General features: G+C 38.3%; 7 protein-coding genes, 1 long non-coding RNA gene and 1 pseudogene across 12 annotated transcripts; 7 read left to right on the top strand and 2 right to left on the bottom strand.

Moving 5' to 3' along the window:
* Positions 1–232: 232 nt before the first annotated feature.
* AT1G72080 (uncharacterized protein) lies at positions 233–2,859 on the bottom strand. Its single transcript, NM_105866.3, has 9 exons — positions 2,787–2,859; positions 1,953–2,006; positions 1,557–1,724; positions 1,366–1,416; positions 1,090–1,275; positions 900–950; positions 667–739; positions 488–580; positions 233–387 (listed from the first exon to the last, which is right to left on the bottom strand). The coding sequence occupies exons 1-9, from the start codon at positions 2,835–2,837 to the stop codon at positions 380–382; spliced, it is 735 nt and encodes a 244-aa protein (NP_177353.2). The 5' UTR covers positions 2,838–2,859; the 3' UTR covers positions 233–379.
* On the top strand, positions 2,855–3,105 carry AT1G09303. Its single transcript, NR_139600.1, has one exon. It is a non-coding gene; the product is annotated as an other RNA (long non-coding RNA).
* Positions 3,106–3,642: 537 nt separating this feature from the next.
* AT1G72090 (Methylthiotransferase) lies at positions 3,643–7,026 on the top strand. The gene is made up of 11 exons (NM_105867.4): positions 3,643–3,884; positions 3,986–4,024; positions 4,204–4,295; positions 4,467–4,716; positions 4,929–5,048; positions 5,150–5,225; positions 5,304–5,512; positions 5,584–5,692; positions 5,932–6,024; positions 6,119–6,279; positions 6,379–7,026. Exons 1-11 carry the CDS (start codon positions 3,693–3,695, stop codon positions 6,841–6,843), a joined length of 1,806 nt encoding a protein of 601 aa, NP_565035.1. The 5' UTR covers positions 3,643–3,692; the 3' UTR covers positions 6,844–7,026.
* Positions 7,027–7,245: 219 nt separating this feature from the next.
* Positions 7,246–9,054, top strand: AT1G72100 (late embryogenesis abundant domain-containing protein / LEA domain-containing protein). The gene is made up of 2 exons (NM_105868.3): positions 7,246–8,561; positions 8,681–9,054. The coding sequence occupies exons 1-2, from the start codon at positions 7,326–7,328 to the stop codon at positions 8,885–8,887; spliced, it is 1,443 nt and encodes a 480-aa protein (NP_177355.1). The 5' UTR covers positions 7,246–7,325; the 3' UTR covers positions 8,888–9,054.
* A 16-nt stretch (positions 9,055–9,070) lies between these two features.
* Positions 9,071–11,545, bottom strand: AT1G72110 (O-acyltransferase (WSD1-like) family protein). Of its 2 annotated transcripts, none has more exons than NM_105869.4 (7): positions 11,242–11,486; positions 10,471–11,043; positions 10,320–10,386; positions 10,142–10,236; positions 9,832–10,041; positions 9,600–9,737; positions 9,071–9,496 (listed from the first exon to the last, which is right to left on the bottom strand). In NM_105869.4, exons 1-7 carry the CDS (start codon positions 11,428–11,430, stop codon positions 9,329–9,331), a joined length of 1,440 nt encoding a protein of 479 aa, NP_177356.1. In that variant the 5' UTR covers positions 11,431–11,486; the 3' UTR covers positions 9,071–9,328. The 2 variants fall into 2 exon arrangements, with proteins under 2 accessions (NP_177356.1, NP_001185377.1); NM_001198448.1 differs by having other exon boundaries at positions 9,101–9,496; positions 9,600–9,784; positions 9,906–10,041; positions 11,242–11,545.
* Positions 11,546–12,089: 544 nt separating this feature from the next.
* On the top strand, positions 12,090–14,177 carry AT1G72120 (Major facilitator superfamily protein). Its single transcript, NM_105870.4, has 3 exons — positions 12,090–12,329; positions 12,403–12,620; positions 12,717–14,177. The coding sequence occupies exons 1-3, from the start codon at positions 12,209–12,211 to the stop codon at positions 14,049–14,051; spliced, it is 1,674 nt and encodes a 557-aa protein (NP_177357.2). The 5' UTR covers positions 12,090–12,208; the 3' UTR covers positions 14,052–14,177.
* A 6-nt stretch (positions 14,178–14,183) lies between these two features.
* Positions 14,184–16,479, top strand: AT1G72125 (Major facilitator superfamily protein). The gene is made up of 4 exons (NM_001124113.2): positions 14,184–14,364; positions 14,436–14,653; positions 14,909–15,438; positions 15,517–16,479. Exons 1-4 carry the CDS (start codon positions 14,244–14,246, stop codon positions 16,331–16,333), a joined length of 1,686 nt encoding a protein of 561 aa, NP_001117585.1. The 5' UTR covers positions 14,184–14,243; the 3' UTR covers positions 16,334–16,479.
* A 698-nt stretch (positions 16,480–17,177) lies between these two features.
* Positions 17,178–19,460, top strand: AT1G72130 (Major facilitator superfamily protein; the record flags this gene model as incomplete). Of its 3 annotated transcripts, none has more annotated exons than NM_001334516.1 (4): positions 17,178–17,385; positions 17,509–17,682; positions 17,780–18,335; positions 18,534–19,299. In NM_001334516.1, exons 3-4 carry the CDS (start codon positions 17,839–17,841, stop codon positions 19,297–19,299), a joined length of 1,263 nt encoding a protein of 420 aa, NP_001321216.1. In that variant the 5' UTR covers positions 17,178–17,385; positions 17,509–17,682; positions 17,780–17,838. The 3 variants fall into 3 exon arrangements, with proteins under 3 accessions (NP_001321216.1, NP_177358.2, NP_974129.1); NM_105871.4 differs by having other exon boundaries at positions 17,234–17,385; positions 17,509–17,726; positions 17,812–18,335; positions 18,534–19,460; NM_202400.2 differs by having other exon boundaries at positions 17,234–17,385; positions 17,509–18,335; positions 18,534–19,457.
* A 10-nt stretch (positions 19,461–19,470) lies between these two features.
* On the top strand, positions 19,471–20,612 carry AT1G72131 (annotated as a pseudogene). Its single transcript has 4 exons — positions 19,471–19,494; positions 19,545–19,754; positions 19,837–20,345; positions 20,430–20,612.
* The last annotated feature ends 30 nt before the right edge of the window (positions 20,613–20,642 follow it).

Genomic DNA, 20,642 nt, shown 5'->3' on the forward strand with positions numbered 1-20,642 from the left:
GATTGAATCCGAGATACTTAAATCAACTTCATGATATTAATTATCTCTAATCTACCCACCCTTTTTTTTAATGTATTTCTCACAATAACCATAAGTAAATTTACCGATAATATGCACATGTGCTGAGGTGAATTGTGACAACTATGAGATATTTTTCTCCAAATTTATAAAATTTCCAACAAAACAATTATATGAAATTTCGCCATATAGAAGTTAATTTCATAACAATAATCCCACATTATTCTTTTAAAAAAATGAAAAATAAAATGCATAATCCAACATTGTTCCAAATTTTATCCAGAGAAAAAAGGAAAGACAACATTGGTACTCTTTTTTTTTGTCTAAAAACATGTTGAAATCGTCGTCCGCTCCTCCCGTTTTAGAAGCCTGAAAGATTCATAAAATTATAGGTCACGATCACAAACTATAACAAGTTGTTTTTACATATAATAATAATTTGAATATAAAAGTTAAGGTTTATACTAACCGAGATAAAACATCGATGGAATTGGGAGTTTATCCAATAAACTACGGATATCGTCCTCATCTTCTAAGATCTCTTCGTCAGTTTTAGGAGGAACTGAAGATTTACCAATAAAGAATCAAACAATAACATTTTTGTCAAGTACGCTAAGTAACAAAAATAGTATAGTTTAACGTTCTCACCTGTTTCATCAATTTTACAATCACTCTCTATGTTATTAACTGCCACAACGTTGTCGTTGGCATCAGTACCATTCTGTAGAAAAAAAAAGAAAAAATTAAGTTTTATCCATACAAATTATATATTTTCATGTGCATATTTACACTACTATCTTAATATTTATCGAAAATAATAAATATATTAGGTAGATAAATACGTGAAAACATTAAATTAGTTATTTTCATTTGTAAAGCACCTCTCTGTTAATTATGGTAGATGGTGGTTCAATTTGCATGGTCAAATGATCCTGTAAAAGAAGAAAACATACACGTTATACATTTTCATGCATATTAACAATATATAGCTTAATATTTATCAAAATATATATAGAGTAATGGATATATACATTAAAAATGTTAAATTAAACTCTTGAGTTTGTAAAGCACCTCTGTGTTAAGTGTTGTAGTGGGTGGTTCACGACCACCATTGCTATGGCTGGGACTACGACTACGGCTACGATTTCGTCCACGTCCACGTCCACGCCCACGTCCACGGCCACGGCCACGGCCACGCCCACGCCCACGTCCACGACCACGACTACGACTACCATCATCATCACCAGCACGTCTTTCCTGTACACCGAAGCATGGGTTTTAGGATATAATATACACATATACTAACTTAGGATTTAAAATTTTCAAAGAACTATGTTAATGAAACACCTCTGTGTTAATTATGGTAGAGGGTGATTCAATTTGCATGGTCAAATGTTCCTGTAAAAGAAGAAAACATACATGTTATACATTTTCATGCATATTTACAATATATAACTTAATATTTATCAAAAATTTATGTAGAATAATGGATATATACATTAAAAATGTTAAATTAGACTTTTGAGTTTGTAATGCACCTCTGTGTTAATTGTTGCAAAGGGTGGTTCACGACCACCATTGCTATGGCTGGGACTACGACTACGCCTACGGCTTCGTCCACGTCCACGCCCACGCCCACCATTGCTAGGGCTTTGGTTATCATCACGACCACGACTACGATTACGATTATTACCACCACGTCTTCCCTGTACACATAAGCATGCATTTTATGATATTGATCGATAGTATACAAATACATATACTTACTAACGATTTTAAAATTTTCTAAGTACGCTATTAATGAATCTATCCAATTATATACTTCATACGACAAATTAAACATTCTCTAAAGCTGAAAGTTTCTTCGTCCTCATGAAGTATACAAACCATAATCAAATTAATGAAAAAGAAAAATGCAGTACTTAACTACTTACCAAACCATATCTATGTCGCAGCGAAGTGTTTGAGATTGCGGGAAGAGCAAGAACCTATTTATTTTTGAACAAAAAATTATTAGCAGGAATCAAATATCTTTAAAGTTTTTATTTCACCTAATTTAGTATTTGTTAGCTTTCGAGCAAGAAAAATTTAGATATCTCAACTGAATATTCGCGGGAGAATTCAAAATGAAACTTATGAGTTAGTTTCATTCAATCACGAAATCTTTGATATATTACATTATCTTTAAAAGATACCAAACAGAAGAGAAACAATTAACACTAAAACCAAATCATAACAAAGTCAAGTACTATTTTACTAAATGATCCTTTAGATTGTAAAGTCTTATTAACCTATAGATTATTCTTATACACAAACACCGAAAACATCTTTTTCTTGCAAAACAATTCCGCAAAAATTTGAAACAAAATCTATATATGTTCTTCATTTAATCATTAAAATATTTGATTAGATCACACTGTTTTTAAATAAACAAACAGATGCATTAAATTAATAACAAATAAAGACATATTATAAAATTAGATTGTTACGCTCGCAAACAATGAAACATCTTATTCAAAATTTCGCTCGCAAACAATGTTTTTTTATATGTTTTTACATATTGTGTTAAAAATCAGATAAGATCTTAAGATATATTATCATATACAATGATACATCTATAAATTATCATACAAACAAAAACAACATAAAAAAATATATCATCCTATGAAAAACAACATCAGCACAAATGATATATTTTTTCTAAAAAAATAAAAACCAACGGAATGTTTTCTACAGTTTGACAATTTGTAATGAAAACTAGGACTTACCACACATCGTTGTGGTTGTTCCTGGGAAGATTGGTTTGAGGGATTAGACATATCACAAACTAATTAGTTTTTCTTCCTTCAATTTGGTCTGAGATTCAATATGAGGCTTGTGAAATGAAATGATAATGTATATATAGAGAGAGGGACATGATATATATTAAATCAATGAAAATAAAATAAAAGAGAAATTTTGAAATCTTACATTTCGAACATATTCCTATTCTGACTTTGGATTTTCTTCTAAATTTGGAGAAAATAATAATTAAGAAAGATAAATGTCAAAATACACAGTTTGGAAGTTTCTCATCTCCTTTTGGTGATATATTTTAAAATTGAAAAAGAAAGAAGGCAAATGTCCAATTAAAGAAAACTCATAATAAGTTTTAATTAATGATAATTGTAATAAGAAAAAAGTCAATAATAATTGTAAAATATGTTTGGTAGCAAATAGTAAATATCCAAATATATTTTGTAATAACCAAAAAAATCTCAATCATCATCAGATTTGTTATGAAAAATTGGTGAAATCAATTTATTTCCAATTTTTGTTTTACAAGTAGTGTTGACCAGTTAAAATTTACAATAAGAAAATACAAAATAGATTTTGTCTATATATATCATAAAATTACTTTACTAAAGCTATGAATAATTTTCGTTGAATATAACTTAAAATTCATATAATTGTTTTTTCACTGCATTTATTTGCTAGCTATTTTTGCTTTACTTGAAGAGTACTACTAGTTGGGCTTTAGTCTGTTATAGCTCTATCGGGTCATTGTAATGGAACATGAATTCGACCCGACCCAGGCCCATTAAGTCTCACTATGCCTCTCCTGCTTCGTTGCGAAAACCCCCACACACTCCATTGTCACTCGTAAACTCGCCGCCGTGGAGAGAGAAGAGAGAATGGAGGATATCGAGGATTTGTTGGCCGGAGGAGTCGGTGGTGCACCACCGGGATTCCGATTACCCTTGAATGCAGTCGGAATTAATCCGAAGACGAATAAGAGCAAACGTATTAGCTCGAAACCGGATCAAATTACTGCTTCGAATCGTGACTCGCTTGCTCCACCATCGATGAAGATTCCAGGAACTCAGGTCACTCTCCTCTCTCGATTTCATTTTCTCATTTGCTTCGGTTTCTGTATCTATCAACGTTTTTGCGTGCACTTACATTTCGTCTTGATGATTTTTCGCAGACGATATACATCAAGACGTTTGGATGTTCTCATAATCAGGCGAGTCATTTTATGAATCTTAAGTGCTTTGATTCTGATTTTGTAGTTCTTAGTGTTTTGGTGTTGATAGATTTCTAAATGCCTCATATACACTTACAATGTTTGTTACTCTAGTGATTGAGATGAAATCTTTTAGCTAATCGTATCTGGTCTTGTCTCGTTGCTTGGTTATTGTTCAGAGTGATAGTGAGTATATGGCTGGTCAGCTTTCTGCATTTGGCTATGCGTTGACAGAAGTCCCGGAGGAAGCTGATTTATGGCTCATTAACACGTAAGCTTCAGCCTCGTATTCTGTTTACCCGATGCAATGGCTATGTGTTTTTGCTGTTGAGATATAGTTCACTTGGTCACGGTCTAATATTGTAGATTTATAGTTTATGGCGCAGCATTTTGCTCGATATAGCTTTACTTTGTGTTTACTCTATATGTGCGGTTGATGCAGCTGTACTGTGAAGTCCCCTAGCCAGTCTGCGATGTCTACTTTGATAACGAGGGGTAGAAGTGGGAAAAAGCCTCTTGTGATTGCGGGATGTGTTCCTCAGGGCAGTCGTGATCTTAAAGAACTGGAAGGCGTTAGTGTAGTTGGAGTCCAACAGATTGATCGTGTTGTTGAGATTGTTGAAGAAACTCTTAAGGGTCATGAAGTACGGTTGCTGACTCGGAAGACTTTGCCTGCGCTTGATCTCCCAAAGGTGGGTAAAAAGAGTTTAAACTTTTGATTGTTTTGACTTTAATGCTGAGTATGGCTATTCCTAGTACCAAACAAGTAGAAGCCAAAATCTTGATTTCAGAGACAGTTCTTTGATCCTATAAATTTTGCTTAGTCTTTCATTACACAATTTCTTGCTCGATTTCATTTGGGTTCGATTAATGGGGACTAATAAGTCATTATTTTCCACTGCAGGTGCGGAGGAACAATTTTATCGAAATTCTCCCCATTAATGTTGGCTGTTTGGGTGCCTGTACTTACTGCAAGACCAAGCATGCCCGTGGTCATTTAGGAAGTTACACAGTTGATAGTCTTGTAAGCAGATTCAGCTTCACAGCGAAGAGTTTTTTTCAATTTGTATCCAGCTTTTGCCCCCTTTTTTTTTTTTTCTGCCTATTGAGATTCCTAAATTGCAGGTGGAGCGGGTGAGAACTGTAATCTCTGAAGGAGTCAAGGAGATTTGGTTAAGCAGCGAGGACACTGGAGCATATGGTTCCTTTTCAAACCTTTAGTTAAAGACATAATTTTGTATTTCCTTTTCATTGGGCTAATGCCCCCAAAATGTTGCAGGTCGTGACATAGGAGTTAATCTTCCAATACTGCTTAATGCTATCGTTAAGGAACTTCCTTCTGATCAAAGCACAATGCTAAGGATTGGGATGACTAATCCTCCCTTTATTTTAGAGCATTTGAAAGAAATAGCGGCAGTGTTACGTCACCCATGTGTCTACACCTTTCTTCATGTCCCTGTGCAATCTGGTAGCGATTCTGTGTTGACGGTGAGTCATGAGTCCAGAGTTGTTTACGACTGCCAAATTCTTTTCTAGTCTTACCTGAATATATTTTGCAGGCCATGAACAGGGAATATACAGCAAGTGAGTTCAGGACTGTGGTAGACACCTTAACAGAGCTTGTGCCAGGAATGCAAATTGCTACTGATATAATATGCGGTTTTCCTGGTTAGTGCTGGATAAACATGGAAGTCTGTATTATTGGTCTTTTATTTTCTTCGAATTAACATATTCCTCTTCATTTAAGTGTTGAGACATAAAAAACATCATACCGCCATGCAAAATCACTTTAGTCGCATGTATTAGTTGGATGTGGATAGTTACATGGTCAACAAAGACTTGAGGATAATTATTGTTCATATAATTGGGCTGTGTTGAAGATATGTTTCTCACTTTCCCAATTCCAGGTGAAACCGATGAAGATTTTTCTCAGACAGTTGAACTCATCAAGGATTACAAGTTTCCTCAAGTTCATATTTCTCAGTTTTACCCCAGACCAGGTAAGCACAAGGATTTGGTTACGTATGTAATCTGTGAATTGGTGAGTGTTTCATAGGTCTAAACATTATTTTGGATGTGCCATTTATAATATAGGGACCCCAGCAGCAAAGATGAAGAAGGTACAAAGTAAAATAGTGAAGCAACGAAGCCGTGAATTGACTTCTGTCTTTGAGGCTTTTGCGCCTTACACCGGAATGGAGTGCAGAGAAGAGAGGATATGGATAACTGAAGTAGCTACTGATGGAATTCATTTGGTAAGCCCATACTTCATATCAAATAAAACTGAAAGCTACTATATTTTTTTTTATATCTTTGATTGCCAACACTGTTTCATTTATAAATTGAATTTGTAGGTTGGACATACGAAGGGATATGTACAGGTCTTAGTTACTGGACCAGAAAGTATGCTTGGGACTTCAGCTATGGCGAGGATAACATCTGTGGGGAGATGGTCAGTATTTGGGGAAGTGATTGAGACATTTAGCTCTGCAAATAGAGAAACAAAATCCCGAGAGGAAACAAAGCTGCCTTGTTCGTCGAATGTTAGCACTTGTGAGACTTGCACTTGCTCTGCTGAGAGCTGTGGAGAAGAGAGATCAGGAGAGGCGTGTAACATTTCTGGAAATATCTCAGGACAAGATGATAACAAGGGAAAGTCAAAGAAAGAAGAGAAGGAGGTACAAGAGGTCGTCGTACCGGGAAGCAGCGTAGCAAATTGGGGTTTCATTGATAAGGCACTTGTCTGTGGAGTGTTCGTAAGCTCTGTCACCATTCTTGTTTTGTTGATTAGCATTGCATGTAGAGTTTTGCTGCGGTAATGAATCAGTGTGTCCGACTAATGTAGTCTTTCGAATAATTTTCGTCTTTTACTTGTCTAAGAAATATTCCGTGATGTACTCACTAAATCAAACCTTGATGGAAACCAATCAACCATGTAGAATACTAGAATGTATTGCAGCAAAATGTTTGATTCGTTTCTACCAACTATCTAGAGAGTCCATAGTTGTATACTGGGCCTCAATGTACCAAAATCAGGCCCATTATGTGATTTCTTCTACCCTCATGTACAACCGTTTCGGTTGCTGTGCAAAAACATCGTCGAGCATTCGAGAAGTTACTTTTCTCGTACAGGCGACACGTGCAAATACGTGGAGATACGTGTCAATTAGAAGCTAAAAGAAAAAAATGACAAATCTGATGTTACGGTTCCACATCCCTCGCAAAGTGTTTATTATGCTAAGTGCTGGTTAAGATTTGATGACATATGAAGAGAGGAGGAAACAACACCGATAAGTAAGTAATGACGAATCTTTTGGCCTTGTGTCTTGTCTTGAGCACTTTACTAGCGGCGGAGGTATGGTCTCCGAGTCCAGCCATGACCACCCACAACACGGCGGTGGCGTCAGAGGGAGAAGTCATCGTCAAAGACGGACACCACGTTGTGGTGGTTGAGTACGATCGCGACGGGAAAACCAATACCAGAGTCTCGATCTCGCCACCATCGGCAGATCAAGGAGAAGAAAAAGAGAATGAAGTAGAGATGGGAACTTCTATGTTTAGAAATGTTAAAGAGAAAGCTAAAGAAACGGCGTCGTATCTTCCACACGTCGGCCAAGGAATCTCCCAGCCGGTGATGACAGACGAGGCGCGTGATCACCACGCGACGGCTGGGGAAGTCATATGCGATGCGTTCGGCAAGTGCAGGCAGAAGATCGCGAGTGTGGTAGGTCGGGCTAAAGACCGCACCGTTGATTCCGTCGGCGAGACAGCTTCTGATGTCAGAGAAGCCGCCGCTCATAAGGCTCACGATGTGAAGGAAACGGTTACACATGCGGCACGTGACGTGGAAGACACGGTGGCTGATCAAGCCCAGTATGCTAAGGGTAGGGTAACAGAAAAGGCCCATGATCCGAAAGAGGGTGTAGCCCATAAAGCCCATGATGCGAAAGAGAGTGTGGCTGATAAAGCCCATGATGCGAAAGAGAGTGTGGCTCAGAAAGCCCATGATGCTAAAGAGAAGGTAAGAGAGAAAGCTCATGATGTGAAGGAGACGGTAGCCCAAAAAGCCCATGAATCGAAAGAGAGGGCAAAAGATAGAGTGAGGGAGAAGGCACAAGAATTGAAGGAAACGGCTACTCATAAGTCTAAGAACGCGTGGGAGAGAGTTAAGAATGGGGCGCGTGAGTTCGGGTCAGCCACAGCAGCGACGTTGAGTCCGACTAAGGTAGCGAGCATTGTGGGGTTGACGGGGATAGCGGCAGCATTTGGGACTTCCGTGTGGGTGACGTTTGTGTCAAGCTACGTTTTAGCCTCAGTGTTGGGGAGGCAACAGTTTGGTGTTGTGCAGAGTAAGCTGTATCCTGTTTACTTCAAGGCGACCTCTGTGGGAATCCTTGTGGGTTTGTTTGGTCACGTGCTTAGCAGGCGGAGGAAACTCCTTACCGATGCAACGGAGATGTGGCAAGGGGTTAACCTCTTGTCCTCTTTCTTTATGATCGAGGCTAATAAGTCATTTGTTGAGCCACGTGCCACGAAGGTCAGTTTACACTTCTCTGGCTATTATACTACTTTTGTTTATAGACCATGCATATGGGTCGTTTTTGTATGGGATCTTCTAGTAAAACAATGTTGGTTGGGTTATACTGTTGTGGGCAGGCGATGTTTGAGAGAATGAAGGCCGAAAAGGAAGAAGGAAGAGGAGGAGAGAGGACGAGTGAGCAGGAGCTAAGGCGGAAATTGGAGCAGCTGAGTGAGAGGCTGAGCAAGCTCAACACGTACTCCTCTTGGTTGAATATATTGACGCTTATGTCTCTAACCTGGCACTTTGTTTATCTCGGTCAGAGACTCGGCGCCGCTTGTTGATCAATGCTTTTGTTGTCTTTTACGTCTCTTTTGGTCCCAAACCCTAACTTAGCTTTTTTGTTGTTGTTCTTGTTGTTGTTGTTTACTGACTTACCAGTCACGGTATCAGGGTTCTTCTGGTTGTTGAATGTAATATTTAGTAATGTATACATATTTTGTAATTTGCTAGGTCATGCCTTCTTCACTTTTGGCCTTTGGGTTAGAGGTTGTGTTTCACATATAAGGACTGCGATATAAAATAGACGAGAACATAGTACAAGAAAAAGACAAAATATTGAACCGAAACTCATTATCTCACACAGTAATAGTGTAGTACATAGAAAGATGATAAACTCATATATCATGAGATGGTCGTAGACCAATAAAAATTAAAGAGATGGTAGGAGGCAAGGTATTGAAAATAATTCCATGCTCAATTCTTTTGTACGCCAAACATTTCGTTTAAACCTTTGAAGCATGAAAAACCTTTTTTGGAGCAGCAGAATTCATCATGCGGAGAGCTTCAATGATGAGATCACAAAGGTGATGAGGGTCTGGAATCACGTCTACATCAACCCCAATGTTGATTATAAGTTTGTCCACATAGCTTTGAATACAGATATTGAGTGCCTTTGTTAAAGAAAGAAAAATACATTCGAAATTAGTTTCATCAATCAAGGTTCCCCAACTATAATAGATTATGAATAGAACAGGTTTATGTGTAAGAGAGTACCTGTGGGACACCAAAGGTACTTGCAGCAATGTAAGCTATTCGATGGCCAAAAAAGCTAATTTCTTCGTCTGGACCAACCACATTTGAGAATATCATTGTTGTGCTACCAAATATTCTCTTCACAAGAGTCTTGAGTCCCTGTTTTCCACCCCCACACATCCATCTATGTCGATCAGACACGCATACTATATAAAAAAATAATATTAAAATCATGTTTGATTCAGTATCTTACCCTTAATCCGAAAACCTCCATTGTTACTTTGAGCAATCCATAAGAAAATAGAGGTTCGAGGGAATGTTTTTTACCATCCATGATAGTTTTGGCTTGTCGAACATATTCAAATACATCATCCTGTGGCTTCATCCCCAAAGGAATCAGAACATAACCTATTGAGTTTCCCCATCTACACTTTGAACCTTTTGCCATCATTTTAGCCAAATCCTACATATAGACTTATGTGTTAGATTCTTACTAGCTATTTTTATAAAGACAACATAAAATAAGAAGCACTTATATATTTGGGGTATATGTTCTTCGGCACCTCAATATTTCTATTTGGCCTTAGATTAAAGAAAACAACACCATGAAGACCGATATTGTGTAGATTTTTTCTTGACTTTGAAGATGTTTCAAGATCTGTTCACAAATTCGAGAAAAAGTGTAAGAATATGTTACAAATGTTATTTAATTATGATATTGAACAAGAGTAAATGATTTACCATATCTTTGGTTCAAATATCGAGAAAGACCAGCTTGTACCATCCCAAAAAGAACATCATTTACAGTCTAATAGAAACAGAGAAAAAAAGAACATAAAAATCATCTTGAAATAGAAAATAAAAAAATAGGAAACTAATTAAGCAAACGTACCATATTCATGGCGTTCTTCACCATTTTGACATCATCTAAACTAATGATTCGATGAATGAACTTATTAGCGCTAAGTGTAGCTCCTGGTTTTCCCATTATATGAGCTGAGGTGTCACTCGCACGACATATAAAAACTATAGACTTGATGACTTCAACACAAGTGTGGAACATAAGTCTTACTATGAACCATAACCAAGCTACCAAAGAAAAACAAACGTTCTTCGCTTTGTTTTTCTTCGGAGCCACAAAAGTGGGGAATGCCTCGGGATCACATGTTTTCCGAGTACAAGCGAGTAAAAGAGACATAAGAGACATTCCGTCGCCCAAAGAATGATGGAACCTAGCCACGGTCACAGCTTCCGCATGTGATGTTTTAAGTTTCAATAAATGAAACTCCCATAAAGGTTTGGACATATCCATTGGAGAAAGAGCCATGTTTGATGTATAATCTTCAAGAAACTCATCAGGATTCTCAATGTTGGGATCTATATCCGGAACAATGACATGCTCTTCTACGTTTATTTTCGTTGGAATCCATCTAGCTTTTCCTTTGTGCTCACCATGACCAGTCACCTACAAGTATCATGTAATGTTAGGAATCTTACATCTGAATGAGAGGAACCCTAAAGTAATATATTGTGGATATGGATCAATACACTCATTTGATATTGATTTTGAAATGGAAAATCATGAAACTTAACTTATAAATTAACAATAAAAATGCGTGTACATGTGCATATTTGTATATGTGTGTGTACGTTGATTACGTACCAGTATGCTAGAGAAGCGTGGATGGTTGATCAATGTGTTCTTTATGCCTTCGACGATGGTTGAGGCATTGCCTTCGGTTTTGCATCCAATGGTTACAATGTTGAAGACATCGAGACCCGGCAAGCTAAACAAGCGTGCAAATGGACTTACTGGCTCCTCTGCTTCCGTCACTTGCCTTTCTATTGCCATATCTCTCTCTCTTTCCAATTTCTAGTTTTATGGTATTATTTTACAAATTACATATATATGCAAATGGTTTATTTATAAACACATAATAGCTATTAATTAAATGAGGTTGTTGAGAAGCTAACTAACTCTTCTTTACCACACTATATATATGTACGATAGGTCCAAGAGATAGTGGCGATTGTCGAGAGAATTATAATTGACACCATTCATAGGGGTTTTATGCATTCTCTATCTCTTGTAATTGTCGGTACGTGGATTCATGAGATATTTTTCTTCAACCAAAATTTCAAGAGATAATACTCCTAGTGAAAGAGGATGACAAAAAAAAAAAAAGGTGTGTCAGAAAAGTATCCACGTATTTCGAAATTGAACTTAACATTTCTATTTCTGTGGCAAGAACTCTTCAGTGTATAATAAATGAAAAGGAAGGCCATACGTCCGTGCTTGTTGTTGGTGAAGGGTACTACTAGAGTACTAGTTATTAATTCTCATTGTTTCAAAAGAAAGACATTAGTCTATCAAAGAGTGACATTAGGTTTAATATTCACCTAGATTCTGGATCCCCCTCAATGCTCTGGGTCAAATCCCAACATTGGGCTTAGAAGAGGGTTCATAGTCTAGTGGTATTGGGCTCTGTAAAACTCTTTTTTACTTTACTTTCCACATCAATTATTTGATCATAAAAAAACACACACAAAGAAATAGCTTTTTAAGGTTTAAACAACACAAAACGAGTTTCACGTTTCTTGTCTCTTTCGTTGGAGAGACAGAGGAAAAAATGACGACTACTTCAGAAATTTCTCTTCAAGAAGAATACGTCACCGACGCCGTTGACCACCGTGGACTTGCCGCCAGAAGATCCAATACCGGTAGATGGAGAGCCGCCTTGTTCATAATCGGTAAGCTCCAATCACAAACTGCTCTGTTTCTCAATTTCTTCCTCTTTGAATCTCTCTGAGAATATATTTGCAGGTGTGGAGGTGGCTGAGAGGTTCGCTTACTATGGAATCGGATCAAACTTAATAAGCTACTTGACTGGACCACTTGGTGAATCCACGGCTGTAGCCGCCGCTAATGTCAACGCGTGGTCAGGAATTGCCACTCTTCTTCCTGTTCTTGGAGCTTTTGTCGCCGACGCATTTCTCGGTCGTTACCGAACAATTATCATCTCTTCTCTTATCTACGTCCTGGTTCGTTCTCTTCTCTTTAGTCTTTTTTTCTTTTGGTTTACTTGTTCTTCATGATTGAGAAGTAACTTAAAGAAGAATTTGAATTTGATGTGTTAGGGATTGGCGTTTCTGACTTTATCTGCGTTTCTGATTCCCAATACTACTGAAGTGACATCTTCAACTTCTTCTTTTCTCAATGTACTCTTCTTCTTCTCTCTGTATTTGGTGGCTATTGGACAAAGTGGACACAAGCCTTGTGTTCAAGCTTTTGGTGCTGACCAGTTTGATGAAAAAGACTCTCAAGAGAAATCTGACAGAAGCTCCTTCTTCAACTGGTGGTACCTTAGTCTGTCTGCAGGAATCTGCTTTGCGATTTTAGTTGTTGTATACATCCAGGAAGAGTTCAGCTGGGCTTTTGGGTTTGGAATCCCATGTGTGTTCATGGTGATCTCTCTTGTTCTTTTCGTGTCAGGGAGAAGGATTTATAGGTACAGTAAAAGAAGACATGAAGAGGAAATAAACCCTTTTACGAGGATAGGTAGAGTCTTCTTTGTAGCACTCAAGAACCAAAGATTGAGTTCATCAGACTTGTGCAAAGTTGAGCTAGAGGCAAATACATCCCCAGAGAAACAGAGTTTTTTCAACAAAGCATTGCTTGTACCCAATGATTCTTCTCAAGGAGAAAACGCATCCAAGTCTAGTGATGTTGAAGATGCCACAGCTCTTATCAGGCTAATTCCAGTATGGTTTACGACTCTGGCTTACGCGATACCCTACGCGCAATACATGACATTTTTCACTAAGCAAGGCGTCACAATGGATAGAACAATTCTTCCTGGTGTTAAGATCCCACCTGCTTCTCTTCAGGTCTTTATCGGCATATCAATAGTCCTCTTTGTCCCCATCTACGACCGAGTTTTCGTCCCCATCGCCAGGTTAATAACCAAAGAACCTTGTGGCATCACAACCCTCAAAAGAATTGGAACTGGAATTGTACTGTCGACTATCACTATGGTAATTGCAGCTCTGGTTGAGTTCAAGCGGCTCGAGACTGCGAAAGAACACGGGCTTATAGACCAACCGGAAGCAACTCTTCCAATGTCGATATGGTGGTTAATCCCTCAGTACTTGTTGCTGGGATTGGCTGACGTATATACTTTAGTGGGAATGCAAGAGTTCTTCTACAGCCAAGTCCCTACTGAGCTGAGAAGCATCGGTCTCGCGCTTTACTTAAGCGCGTTGGGCGTGGGAAGCTTATTAAGCAGCTTACTCATCTCTCTGATAGACTTGGCCACTGGAGGAGACGCAGGAAACAGCTGGTTTAACAGTAATCTGAACAGAGCTCATCTTGATTACTTCTATTGGTTACTAGCGATTGTTAGCGCCGTTGGGTTCTTTACGTTCTTGTTCATTTCCAAGTCGTACATCTATCGTCGAGTGGATCGAGTGTAGTTTCCAAATGAAAAAAAAATGCTTCTTTAACATTAAGTTACTTCTTGATGGTCTCTGTAGTTTGTATACTGTAACTTTACACAAAATAAGTTTTTTAATCATAAAAAGACAAGAAATACCTTTTGAAGGTCAAACAAACTCAAACAAGTTTCTATATGTTGTTTATTGTCTCTTTCGTTAGAGACAGAGAAAATGACGACGACTTCCAAAACTTCTCTTCAAGAAGAATACGTCATCGACGCCGTTGACCACCGTGGCTTTTCCGCCAGAAGGTCTATTACCGGTAGATGGAGAGCTGCATGGTTCATTATCGGTAACCTTCAATCACTAGCTGCTCTGTTTTTCAATTTCCTCTTCTTTGAATCCCTGAGGACATTTTTGCAGGTGTGGAGGTGGCGGAGAGGTTCGCGAACTACGGGATCGGATCAAACCTGATAAGCTACTTGACTGGACCACTTGGTCAATCTACGGCGGTCGCCGCCGCTAATGTCAACGCTTGGTCTGGAATTTCCACTATTCTTCCTCTTCTTGGAGCTTTTGTCGCCGACGCTTTTCTTGGTCGCTACATAACAATTATCATCGCTTCTTTTATCTATGTCCTGGTTCGTCTCCTTCTGTCTCTTCTCTTTCGATCTGAATTTTACAATTAGTGAAGGAATTGTAGAAATTGATTCGTTTCAACCGCAATGTGATGGTTTGGTACGGTTTCGGTTTTGATTAAGTCAAATAAAATTTTTAATTTTCAAAGAAACTTCGGTTTTAGATCGGTTTTATTCCTTTTCGGTTTGATTTGGATTCGGTTTCTCTGATATAGAAGAAGTAGAAATTGAGTTGAGAATATTTGAATTTGATGTCAGGGACTGGCGTTTCTGACTTTATCTGCGTTTCTGATTCCCAACAATACTGAAGTGACCTCGTCACCTTCTTCTTTTCTCAATGCACTCTTCTTCTTCTCTCTTTATTTGGTGGCTATTGGACAAAGTGGACACAAGCCTTGTGTTCAGGCTTTTGGTGCAGATCAGTTTGATGAGAAGAACCCGCAAGAGAATAGTGATAGAAGCTCTTTCTTCAACTGGTGGTACCTTAGTATGTGTGCAGGAATCGGCCTAGCGATTTTAGTGGTTGTGTACATCCAAGAAAATGTAAGCTGGGCACTTGGGTTTGGAATCCCATGTGTGTTCATGGTGATCTCTCTTGTTCTTTTCGTTTTAGGGAGAAAGAGTTATAGGTTTAGTAAAACAAGACAAGAAGAGGAAACAAACCCGTTTACGAGAATAGGTAGAGTCTTCTTTGTAGCATTCAAGAACCAGAGATTGAATTCATCAGACTTGTGCAAAGTTGAGCTAATAGAGGCAAATCGATCTCAAGAATCTCCAGAGGAGCTGAGGTATGTTTAACATATAGGTTGTGGTTCGAACTTCAAAGTCTTGTTGTATGATTATAAGATTCTACTTTCTTGTGACAGTTTTCTCAACAAAGCATTGCTTGTCCCAAATGATTCTGATGAAGGAGAAGTGGCATGCAAGTCTAGAGATGTCGAAGATGCTACAGCTCTTGTCAGGCTTATTCCAGTATGGCTTACAACTTTGGCTTACGCGATACCTTTCGCGCAGTACATGACTTTCTTTACAAAGCAAGGTGTCACAATGGAAAGAACAATATTTCCAGGTGTAGAGATCCCACCTGCTTCTCTTCAGGTTCTTATCAGCATATCAATTGTTCTCTTTGTCCCCATCTATGACCGTGTTTTGGTCCCAATCGGAAGGTCAATAACTAAAGATCCTTGTGGCATCACAACTCTCAAAAGAATTGGAACCGGAATGGTACTAGCAACTCTCACTATGGTGGTGGCTGCTTTGGTTGAGTCAAAGCGGCTCGAGACTGCAAAAGAATACGGACTTATAGACCAACCGAAAACAACTCTTCCAATGTCGATATGGTGGTTATTCCCTCAGTATATGTTACTGGGATTGGCTGACGTACACACTTTAGTAGGAATGCAAGAGTTCTTCTACAGCCAAGTCCCCACTGAGCTGAGAAGCCTCGGTCTCGCGATTTACTTAAGTGCAATGGGCGTTGGAAGCTTATTAAGCAGCTTACTCATCTATCTGATCGATTTGGCCACTGGAGGAGACGCCGGAAACAGCTGGTTCAACAGTAATCTGAACAGAGCCCATCTAGATTACTTCTATTGGTTACTTGCGGTTGTTAGTGCCGTTGGGTTCTTTACGTTCTTGTTCATCTCCAAGTCCTATATATATCGCCGGGTGGACGTAGTGTAGTTTACGCATGGAGGAGGAAATGGAGAGTTTCTTTTTGTGATTTTTGATTTTTATGGACGTTACGATTCTAACGTAAAACTCCCACAAATGACAAAACAGACCATAAATATCATGATTCTTATGTGAATTTGTAACTATATTTCAAGTATGCAAATTTGATATTAAATTGTGATTCCACGATTCTAACGTAAAAATAACATTATGCAAATATTTATGTATGAATGTACGGCCAGTGCTATAAAGATCGTTGAAACTTGTTGAATTTTAATCCCCATGCAAGAGTTTAATACATAAAAACAAAATTAAAAAAATAAGACGTAAGTGGACAAGGTATTTAAAAAATAAATAAAATTGATTTATACATGTTTATAGGTTTTCTTCGTTTTCCATTCGTTTAAACCATTATAAAATATAACTAACAACAAATTTTGTGGTCCATTCCCCGGTTCTTTATCTTCAATATTCTTAATCACATATGTGTCGTGCGTGAGCACAGCGACAATAAACAATTGATTGTGGTCTCCAAAATTCTAGAGATTTTTTCTTTACAAAAACACCTCCAATTTTAAAAACTTACAAATAAAATCTTTTAAAAATTTTAGACCCTCGAAATTTCAGGCCGACAGTGCATATATGTAAGCTCAAGAACACAAGGAATCTTAACTAGTTGAGCATGTTCCAACAACTTTCGAAATATACAAAACATATATATATATATATATGGCCCTTTCGGGAACTTCTGCTAATAAAACAAAGTCCATACGAATCACGAGTTAAGTTAATTGTTATCGTGGTCATCATTTAATATAACTTGCCTTGTCAGCTAAGCCACTTGCGTCCACACCTTCATCATATAATCTTCACCTATATATACTACAGAAACAATATAATAAACATTTTGTTTGTATATTATTTTATCAAGACCAATCAATCATACACATTAATGGCTATCACCTACTCCTCCGCCGACGAGCTCGGAAACACCACTGAGGGTTTTCTGGAAATCCGAGAAAATACCTCCGGTGGATGGAAATCAGCGAGGCTCATCATCGGTAAATAAACATGATATTTACTTTTTTAGCAACAAAAAAATTGATTTAGTTCCTTACTTCATTATTATTTCTCCCGGGAATTTTGCTAATTTCTCTTTGTTTTTGTTTCTAAAAATTTTGTAGTTGTACAAATGGCGGAGCGATTCGCTTACTTTGGTATAGCGTCAAACCTAATAATGTACTTGACGGGACCGTTAGGTGAGTCAACAGCTGCAGCGGCAGCGAATGTCAATGCTTGGACTGGAACGGTGGCGTTTCTGCCGCTTCTCGGGGGCTTTCTCGCTGACTCGTATCTCGGTCGTTTCCGTACTATAATCATCTCATCTTCTCTCTATATCTTGGTAGATAAAAAAATTTCCTCTCTAACGTTTCTATAATCAGAGTTTCGTTACAGATTTTGATGATTAACGAAAACAAAACAAACAGGGACTTGGGTTGCTGTCTTTTTCAACCATGATTCCTTCTCATCAGTCCAAAGATTCGAATCAGCTGCAAGAGACTATCTTCTTCTTCTCTCTTTATCTTGTAGCAATAGGACAAGGCGGTTACAACCCGTGTATTAAGGTATTTGGAGCGGATCAATTCGATGGAAATGATCATAAAGAGGCAAGAGACAAGAGTTCATTCTTCAACTGGTTGATGTTTGGAAACTGTATTAGCATATTGACGACTCGTTTGGTCTCTACCTACATTCAAGAGAACCTAAGCTGGTCACTAGGGTTTGGTATTCCTAGTGTTTCCATGTTGCTTTCTCTGTTTCTCTTCCTCCTTGGAACTACCTCTTACCGTTTTAGTACTGAGAGAGTAGGAAAGAAAAACCCTTTTGCCAGAATCAGTCGTGTATTCATGGAGGCTTTAAAGAACAGAAGACAACCCGATTTAGATATTGCTAACGCGAACGCCAACGAGACTCTCCTTCTCCTGGCTCACCAGAGTTCCAAACAGTTCAGGTAACATAATTAACAGCGATGTTCTTTTGAGAATCTTCTTGTTCATACCATCTTGGTTTCTATTAGTGAATCCACGTCGATATATTAGAGAAGAAATGTATATTGTTCCATCTAGGTTTTTATATATACCAACTGATATTTAGAAAAATTATTATAAGAAAACGAAGTTTATAGTTTCTTTTCTTGTATACTATGCAGATTCCTAGACAGGGCAGCTATTTCTTGTGAATTGGCTGAAATTGAAGAAGCAAAGGCGGTTCTTAGGCTTATTCCCATATGGATAACTTCTGTAGTCTACACCATTGTACATGCACAATCCCCTACTTTTTTTACAAAGCAAGGAGCCACAATGGACAGGTCAATCTCACCAGGACTCTTAGTTCCTGCAGCTACACTTCAAAGTTTCATAAACCTCTCAGTAGTCGTTTTCATCCCAATCTACGACCGCTTACTCGTCCCATTCGCAAGGTCCTTCACTCAAAACTCATCAGGTATCACAACGCTACAAAGGATTGGTACAGGGATTTTCCTCTCCATTCTTGCTATGGTATTAGCCGCATTGGTCGAGACAAAAAGGCTCCAAGCCGCCCGGGATGAACTCTCCATACCGATGAGCGTGTGGTGGCTGATTCCACAGTATGTTATCTTTGGAGTCTCAGATATGTTCACAATGGTGGGTTTACAAGAGTTCTTCTACGGCCAAGTCCCTAGTGAGCTTAGGAGCGTTGGTATGGCTTTGAACCTAAGCATATACGGGGCGGGAAACTACCTAAGCAGCTTTATGATATCAGTCATTGATAAAATCACGAACCAGTATGGTCAAAGGAGCTGGTTCGATAATGACTTGGACCAAGCTCATCTAGATTACTTCTACTGGCTACTGGCTTGTCTCGGCTTCATTGGTTTCGCCTTCTACTTATGGTTCGCCAAGTCATATGTCTACAGCAGATCAAACACCTTTTAAATTGTCTCTCCTCTGTTCTGCCAATTAAATTGGGCTGGGATTTCACAACCAAGGAAATAAGAATTTCCTCAGGCGAAAGAAATTTCGTGAGTATATCAAAAGCTTATAAGATTTCTGTTAAAGAAATTTGAAATTTCTAAGGAAAAAGATAAAATTCGACAAGAATATTTTATGATCTCTATTCAGAGCCAACTTGCTTGTGACACACTCTTTTAACTTATTGTTGAATCACTAATTTTTCAAAGCAAAATATTGAACTGGAATCTCTTTATGGGATTTCCTTGAACTTGATAACATATCTGACCGGACCATTAGGGGAGTCAACAGCTGCAGCTGCAGCCAATGTCAACGCATGGAGTGGGGTGTCGTTTCTTCCCCTTCTCGGGGGCTTTATCGCTGACTCGTTTCTTGGACGTTTTCGTACAATCGTGATCGCGTATTCTCTTTATATCATGGTATATAACAATCTCCTCTTAAAAACATCTCTACTAAAACATGTTATTGTTGTTTCTTGAAATGATTTAATGAAACAAGCAGGGACTTGGGTTGCTGTCTTTTTCAGCCATGACTTCTTCTAACTCTAAAGATCCAAATCAACTCCAAGTGATTCTCTTCTTCTGCTCTCTGTATCTTATAGCAATAGGACAAGGCGGTTACAAACCATGTATTAAGGTATTTGGAGCAGATCAATTTGATGGAAATGATATAAAAGATGCAAAAGACAAGAGTTCTTACTTTAATTGGTTGATGTTTGGAAGTTGTGTTAGCATATTGACCTTTCGTTTGGTCTCTAGCTACATACAAGAGGACCTAAGTTGGTCCTTAGGATTTGGTATTCCAAGTGTTTTCATGCTACTTGCTCTGTTTCTCTTCCTTCTCGGCACTAAGACTTACCGTTTTAGCACTGCAAGAGAAGGGAAGAAAAATCCTTTTGCTAGAATCAGTCATGTTTTCATGGCGGCTTTAAAGAATAGAACACAACCAGATTCATATATAGCTAACCCCAACGAGACCCTTCTCACTCATCAGAGTTCCAAGCAGTTCAGGTAACATAATTACTTATCTTGAAAATCTTTCAAGCCACAATTGTTCTATACCATCTTGGTTCGTGTCCTTATGTATTGTTGCAGATTCCTCAACAAGGCAGCGATTTCTTGTAGTTTTGCTGAAATTGAAGAAGCAAAAGCGGTGCTTAAGCTTGTCCCATGTGGCTGACTTGCTTAGTCTATGCTATTGTATGTGCACAATCTCATACTTTCTTCACAAAGCAAGGAGCCAAAATGGACAGGTTAATGTGACCAGGGCAATGTTAAATAACAACTCGAGCGATACACTGAGACTAA

Source organism: Arabidopsis thaliana (genome assembly GCF_000001735.4).
Source record: "Arabidopsis thaliana chromosome 1 sequence".
Lineage (NCBI taxonomy): Eukaryota > Viridiplantae > Streptophyta > Magnoliopsida > Brassicales > Brassicaceae > Arabidopsis > Arabidopsis thaliana.

What these genes read in the sequence shown, in the direction of transcription:
- AT1G72080 (NM_105866.3), bottom strand. Translation starts at nt 2,837, where the DNA reads ATGTCTAATCCCTCAAACCAATCTTCCCAGGAACAACCACAACGATGT. An exon ending in TTGCAACAATTAACACAGAG is followed by an intron (nt 1,417 to 1,556) that starts GTGCATTACAAA and finishes CTTCTTTTACAG; the next exon opens with GAACATTTGACCATGCAAAT. An exon ending in CTACAACACTTAACACAGAG is followed by an intron (nt 951 to 1,089) that starts GTGCTTTACAAA and finishes CTTCTTTTACAG; the next exon opens with GATCATTTGACCATGCAAAT.
- AT1G72090 (NM_105867.4), top strand. Translation starts at nt 3,693, where the DNA reads ATGGAGGATATCGAGGATTTGTTGGCCGGAGGAGTCGGTGGTGCACCA. An exon ending in TGAAGATTCCAGGAACTCAG is followed by an intron (nt 3,885 to 3,985) that starts GTCACTCTCCTC and finishes GATTTTTCGCAG; the next exon opens with ACGATATACATCAAGACGTT. An exon ending in CTACTGATGGAATTCATTTG is followed by an intron (nt 6,280 to 6,378) that starts GTAAGCCCATAC and finishes TTGAATTTGTAG; the next exon opens with GTTGGACATACGAAGGGATA.
- AT1G72100 (NM_105868.3), top strand. Translation starts at nt 7,326, where the DNA reads ATGACGAATCTTTTGGCCTTGTGTCTTGTCTTGAGCACTTTACTAGCG. An exon ending in TTGAGCCACGTGCCACGAAG is followed by an intron (nt 8,562 to 8,680) that starts GTCAGTTTACAC and finishes TGTTGTGGGCAG; the next exon opens with GCGATGTTTGAGAGAATGAA.
- AT1G72110 (NM_105869.4), bottom strand. Translation starts at nt 11,430, where the DNA reads ATGGCAATAGAAAGGCAAGTGACGGAAGCAGAGGAGCCAGTAAGTCCA. An exon ending in TGAAGAACGCCATGAATATG is followed by an intron (nt 10,387 to 10,470) that starts GTACGTTTGCTT and finishes TGTTTCTATTAG; the next exon opens with ACTGTAAATGATGTTCTTTT. An exon ending in TGGAGGTTTTCGGATTAAGG is followed by an intron (nt 9,738 to 9,831) that starts GTAAGATACTGA and finishes GGTGGAAAACAG; the next exon opens with GGACTCAAGACTCTTGTGAA.
- AT1G72120 (NM_105870.4), top strand. Translation starts at nt 12,209, where the DNA reads ATGACGACTACTTCAGAAATTTCTCTTCAAGAAGAATACGTCACCGAC. An exon ending in AGCCGCCTTGTTCATAATCG is followed by an intron (nt 12,330 to 12,402) that starts GTAAGCTCCAAT and finishes ATATATTTGCAG; the next exon opens with GTGTGGAGGTGGCTGAGAGG. An exon ending in CTTCTCTTATCTACGTCCTG is followed by an intron (nt 12,621 to 12,716) that starts GTTCGTTCTCTT and finishes TTGATGTGTTAG; the next exon opens with GGATTGGCGTTTCTGACTTT.
- AT1G72125 (NM_001124113.2), top strand. Translation starts at nt 14,244, where the DNA reads ATGACGACGACTTCCAAAACTTCTCTTCAAGAAGAATACGTCATCGAC. An exon ending in AGCTGCATGGTTCATTATCG is followed by an intron (nt 14,365 to 14,435) that starts GTAACCTTCAAT and finishes ACATTTTTGCAG; the next exon opens with GTGTGGAGGTGGCGGAGAGG. An exon ending in CTTCTTTTATCTATGTCCTG is followed by an intron (nt 14,654 to 14,908) that starts GTTCGTCTCCTT and finishes ATTTGATGTCAG; the next exon opens with GGACTGGCGTTTCTGACTTT.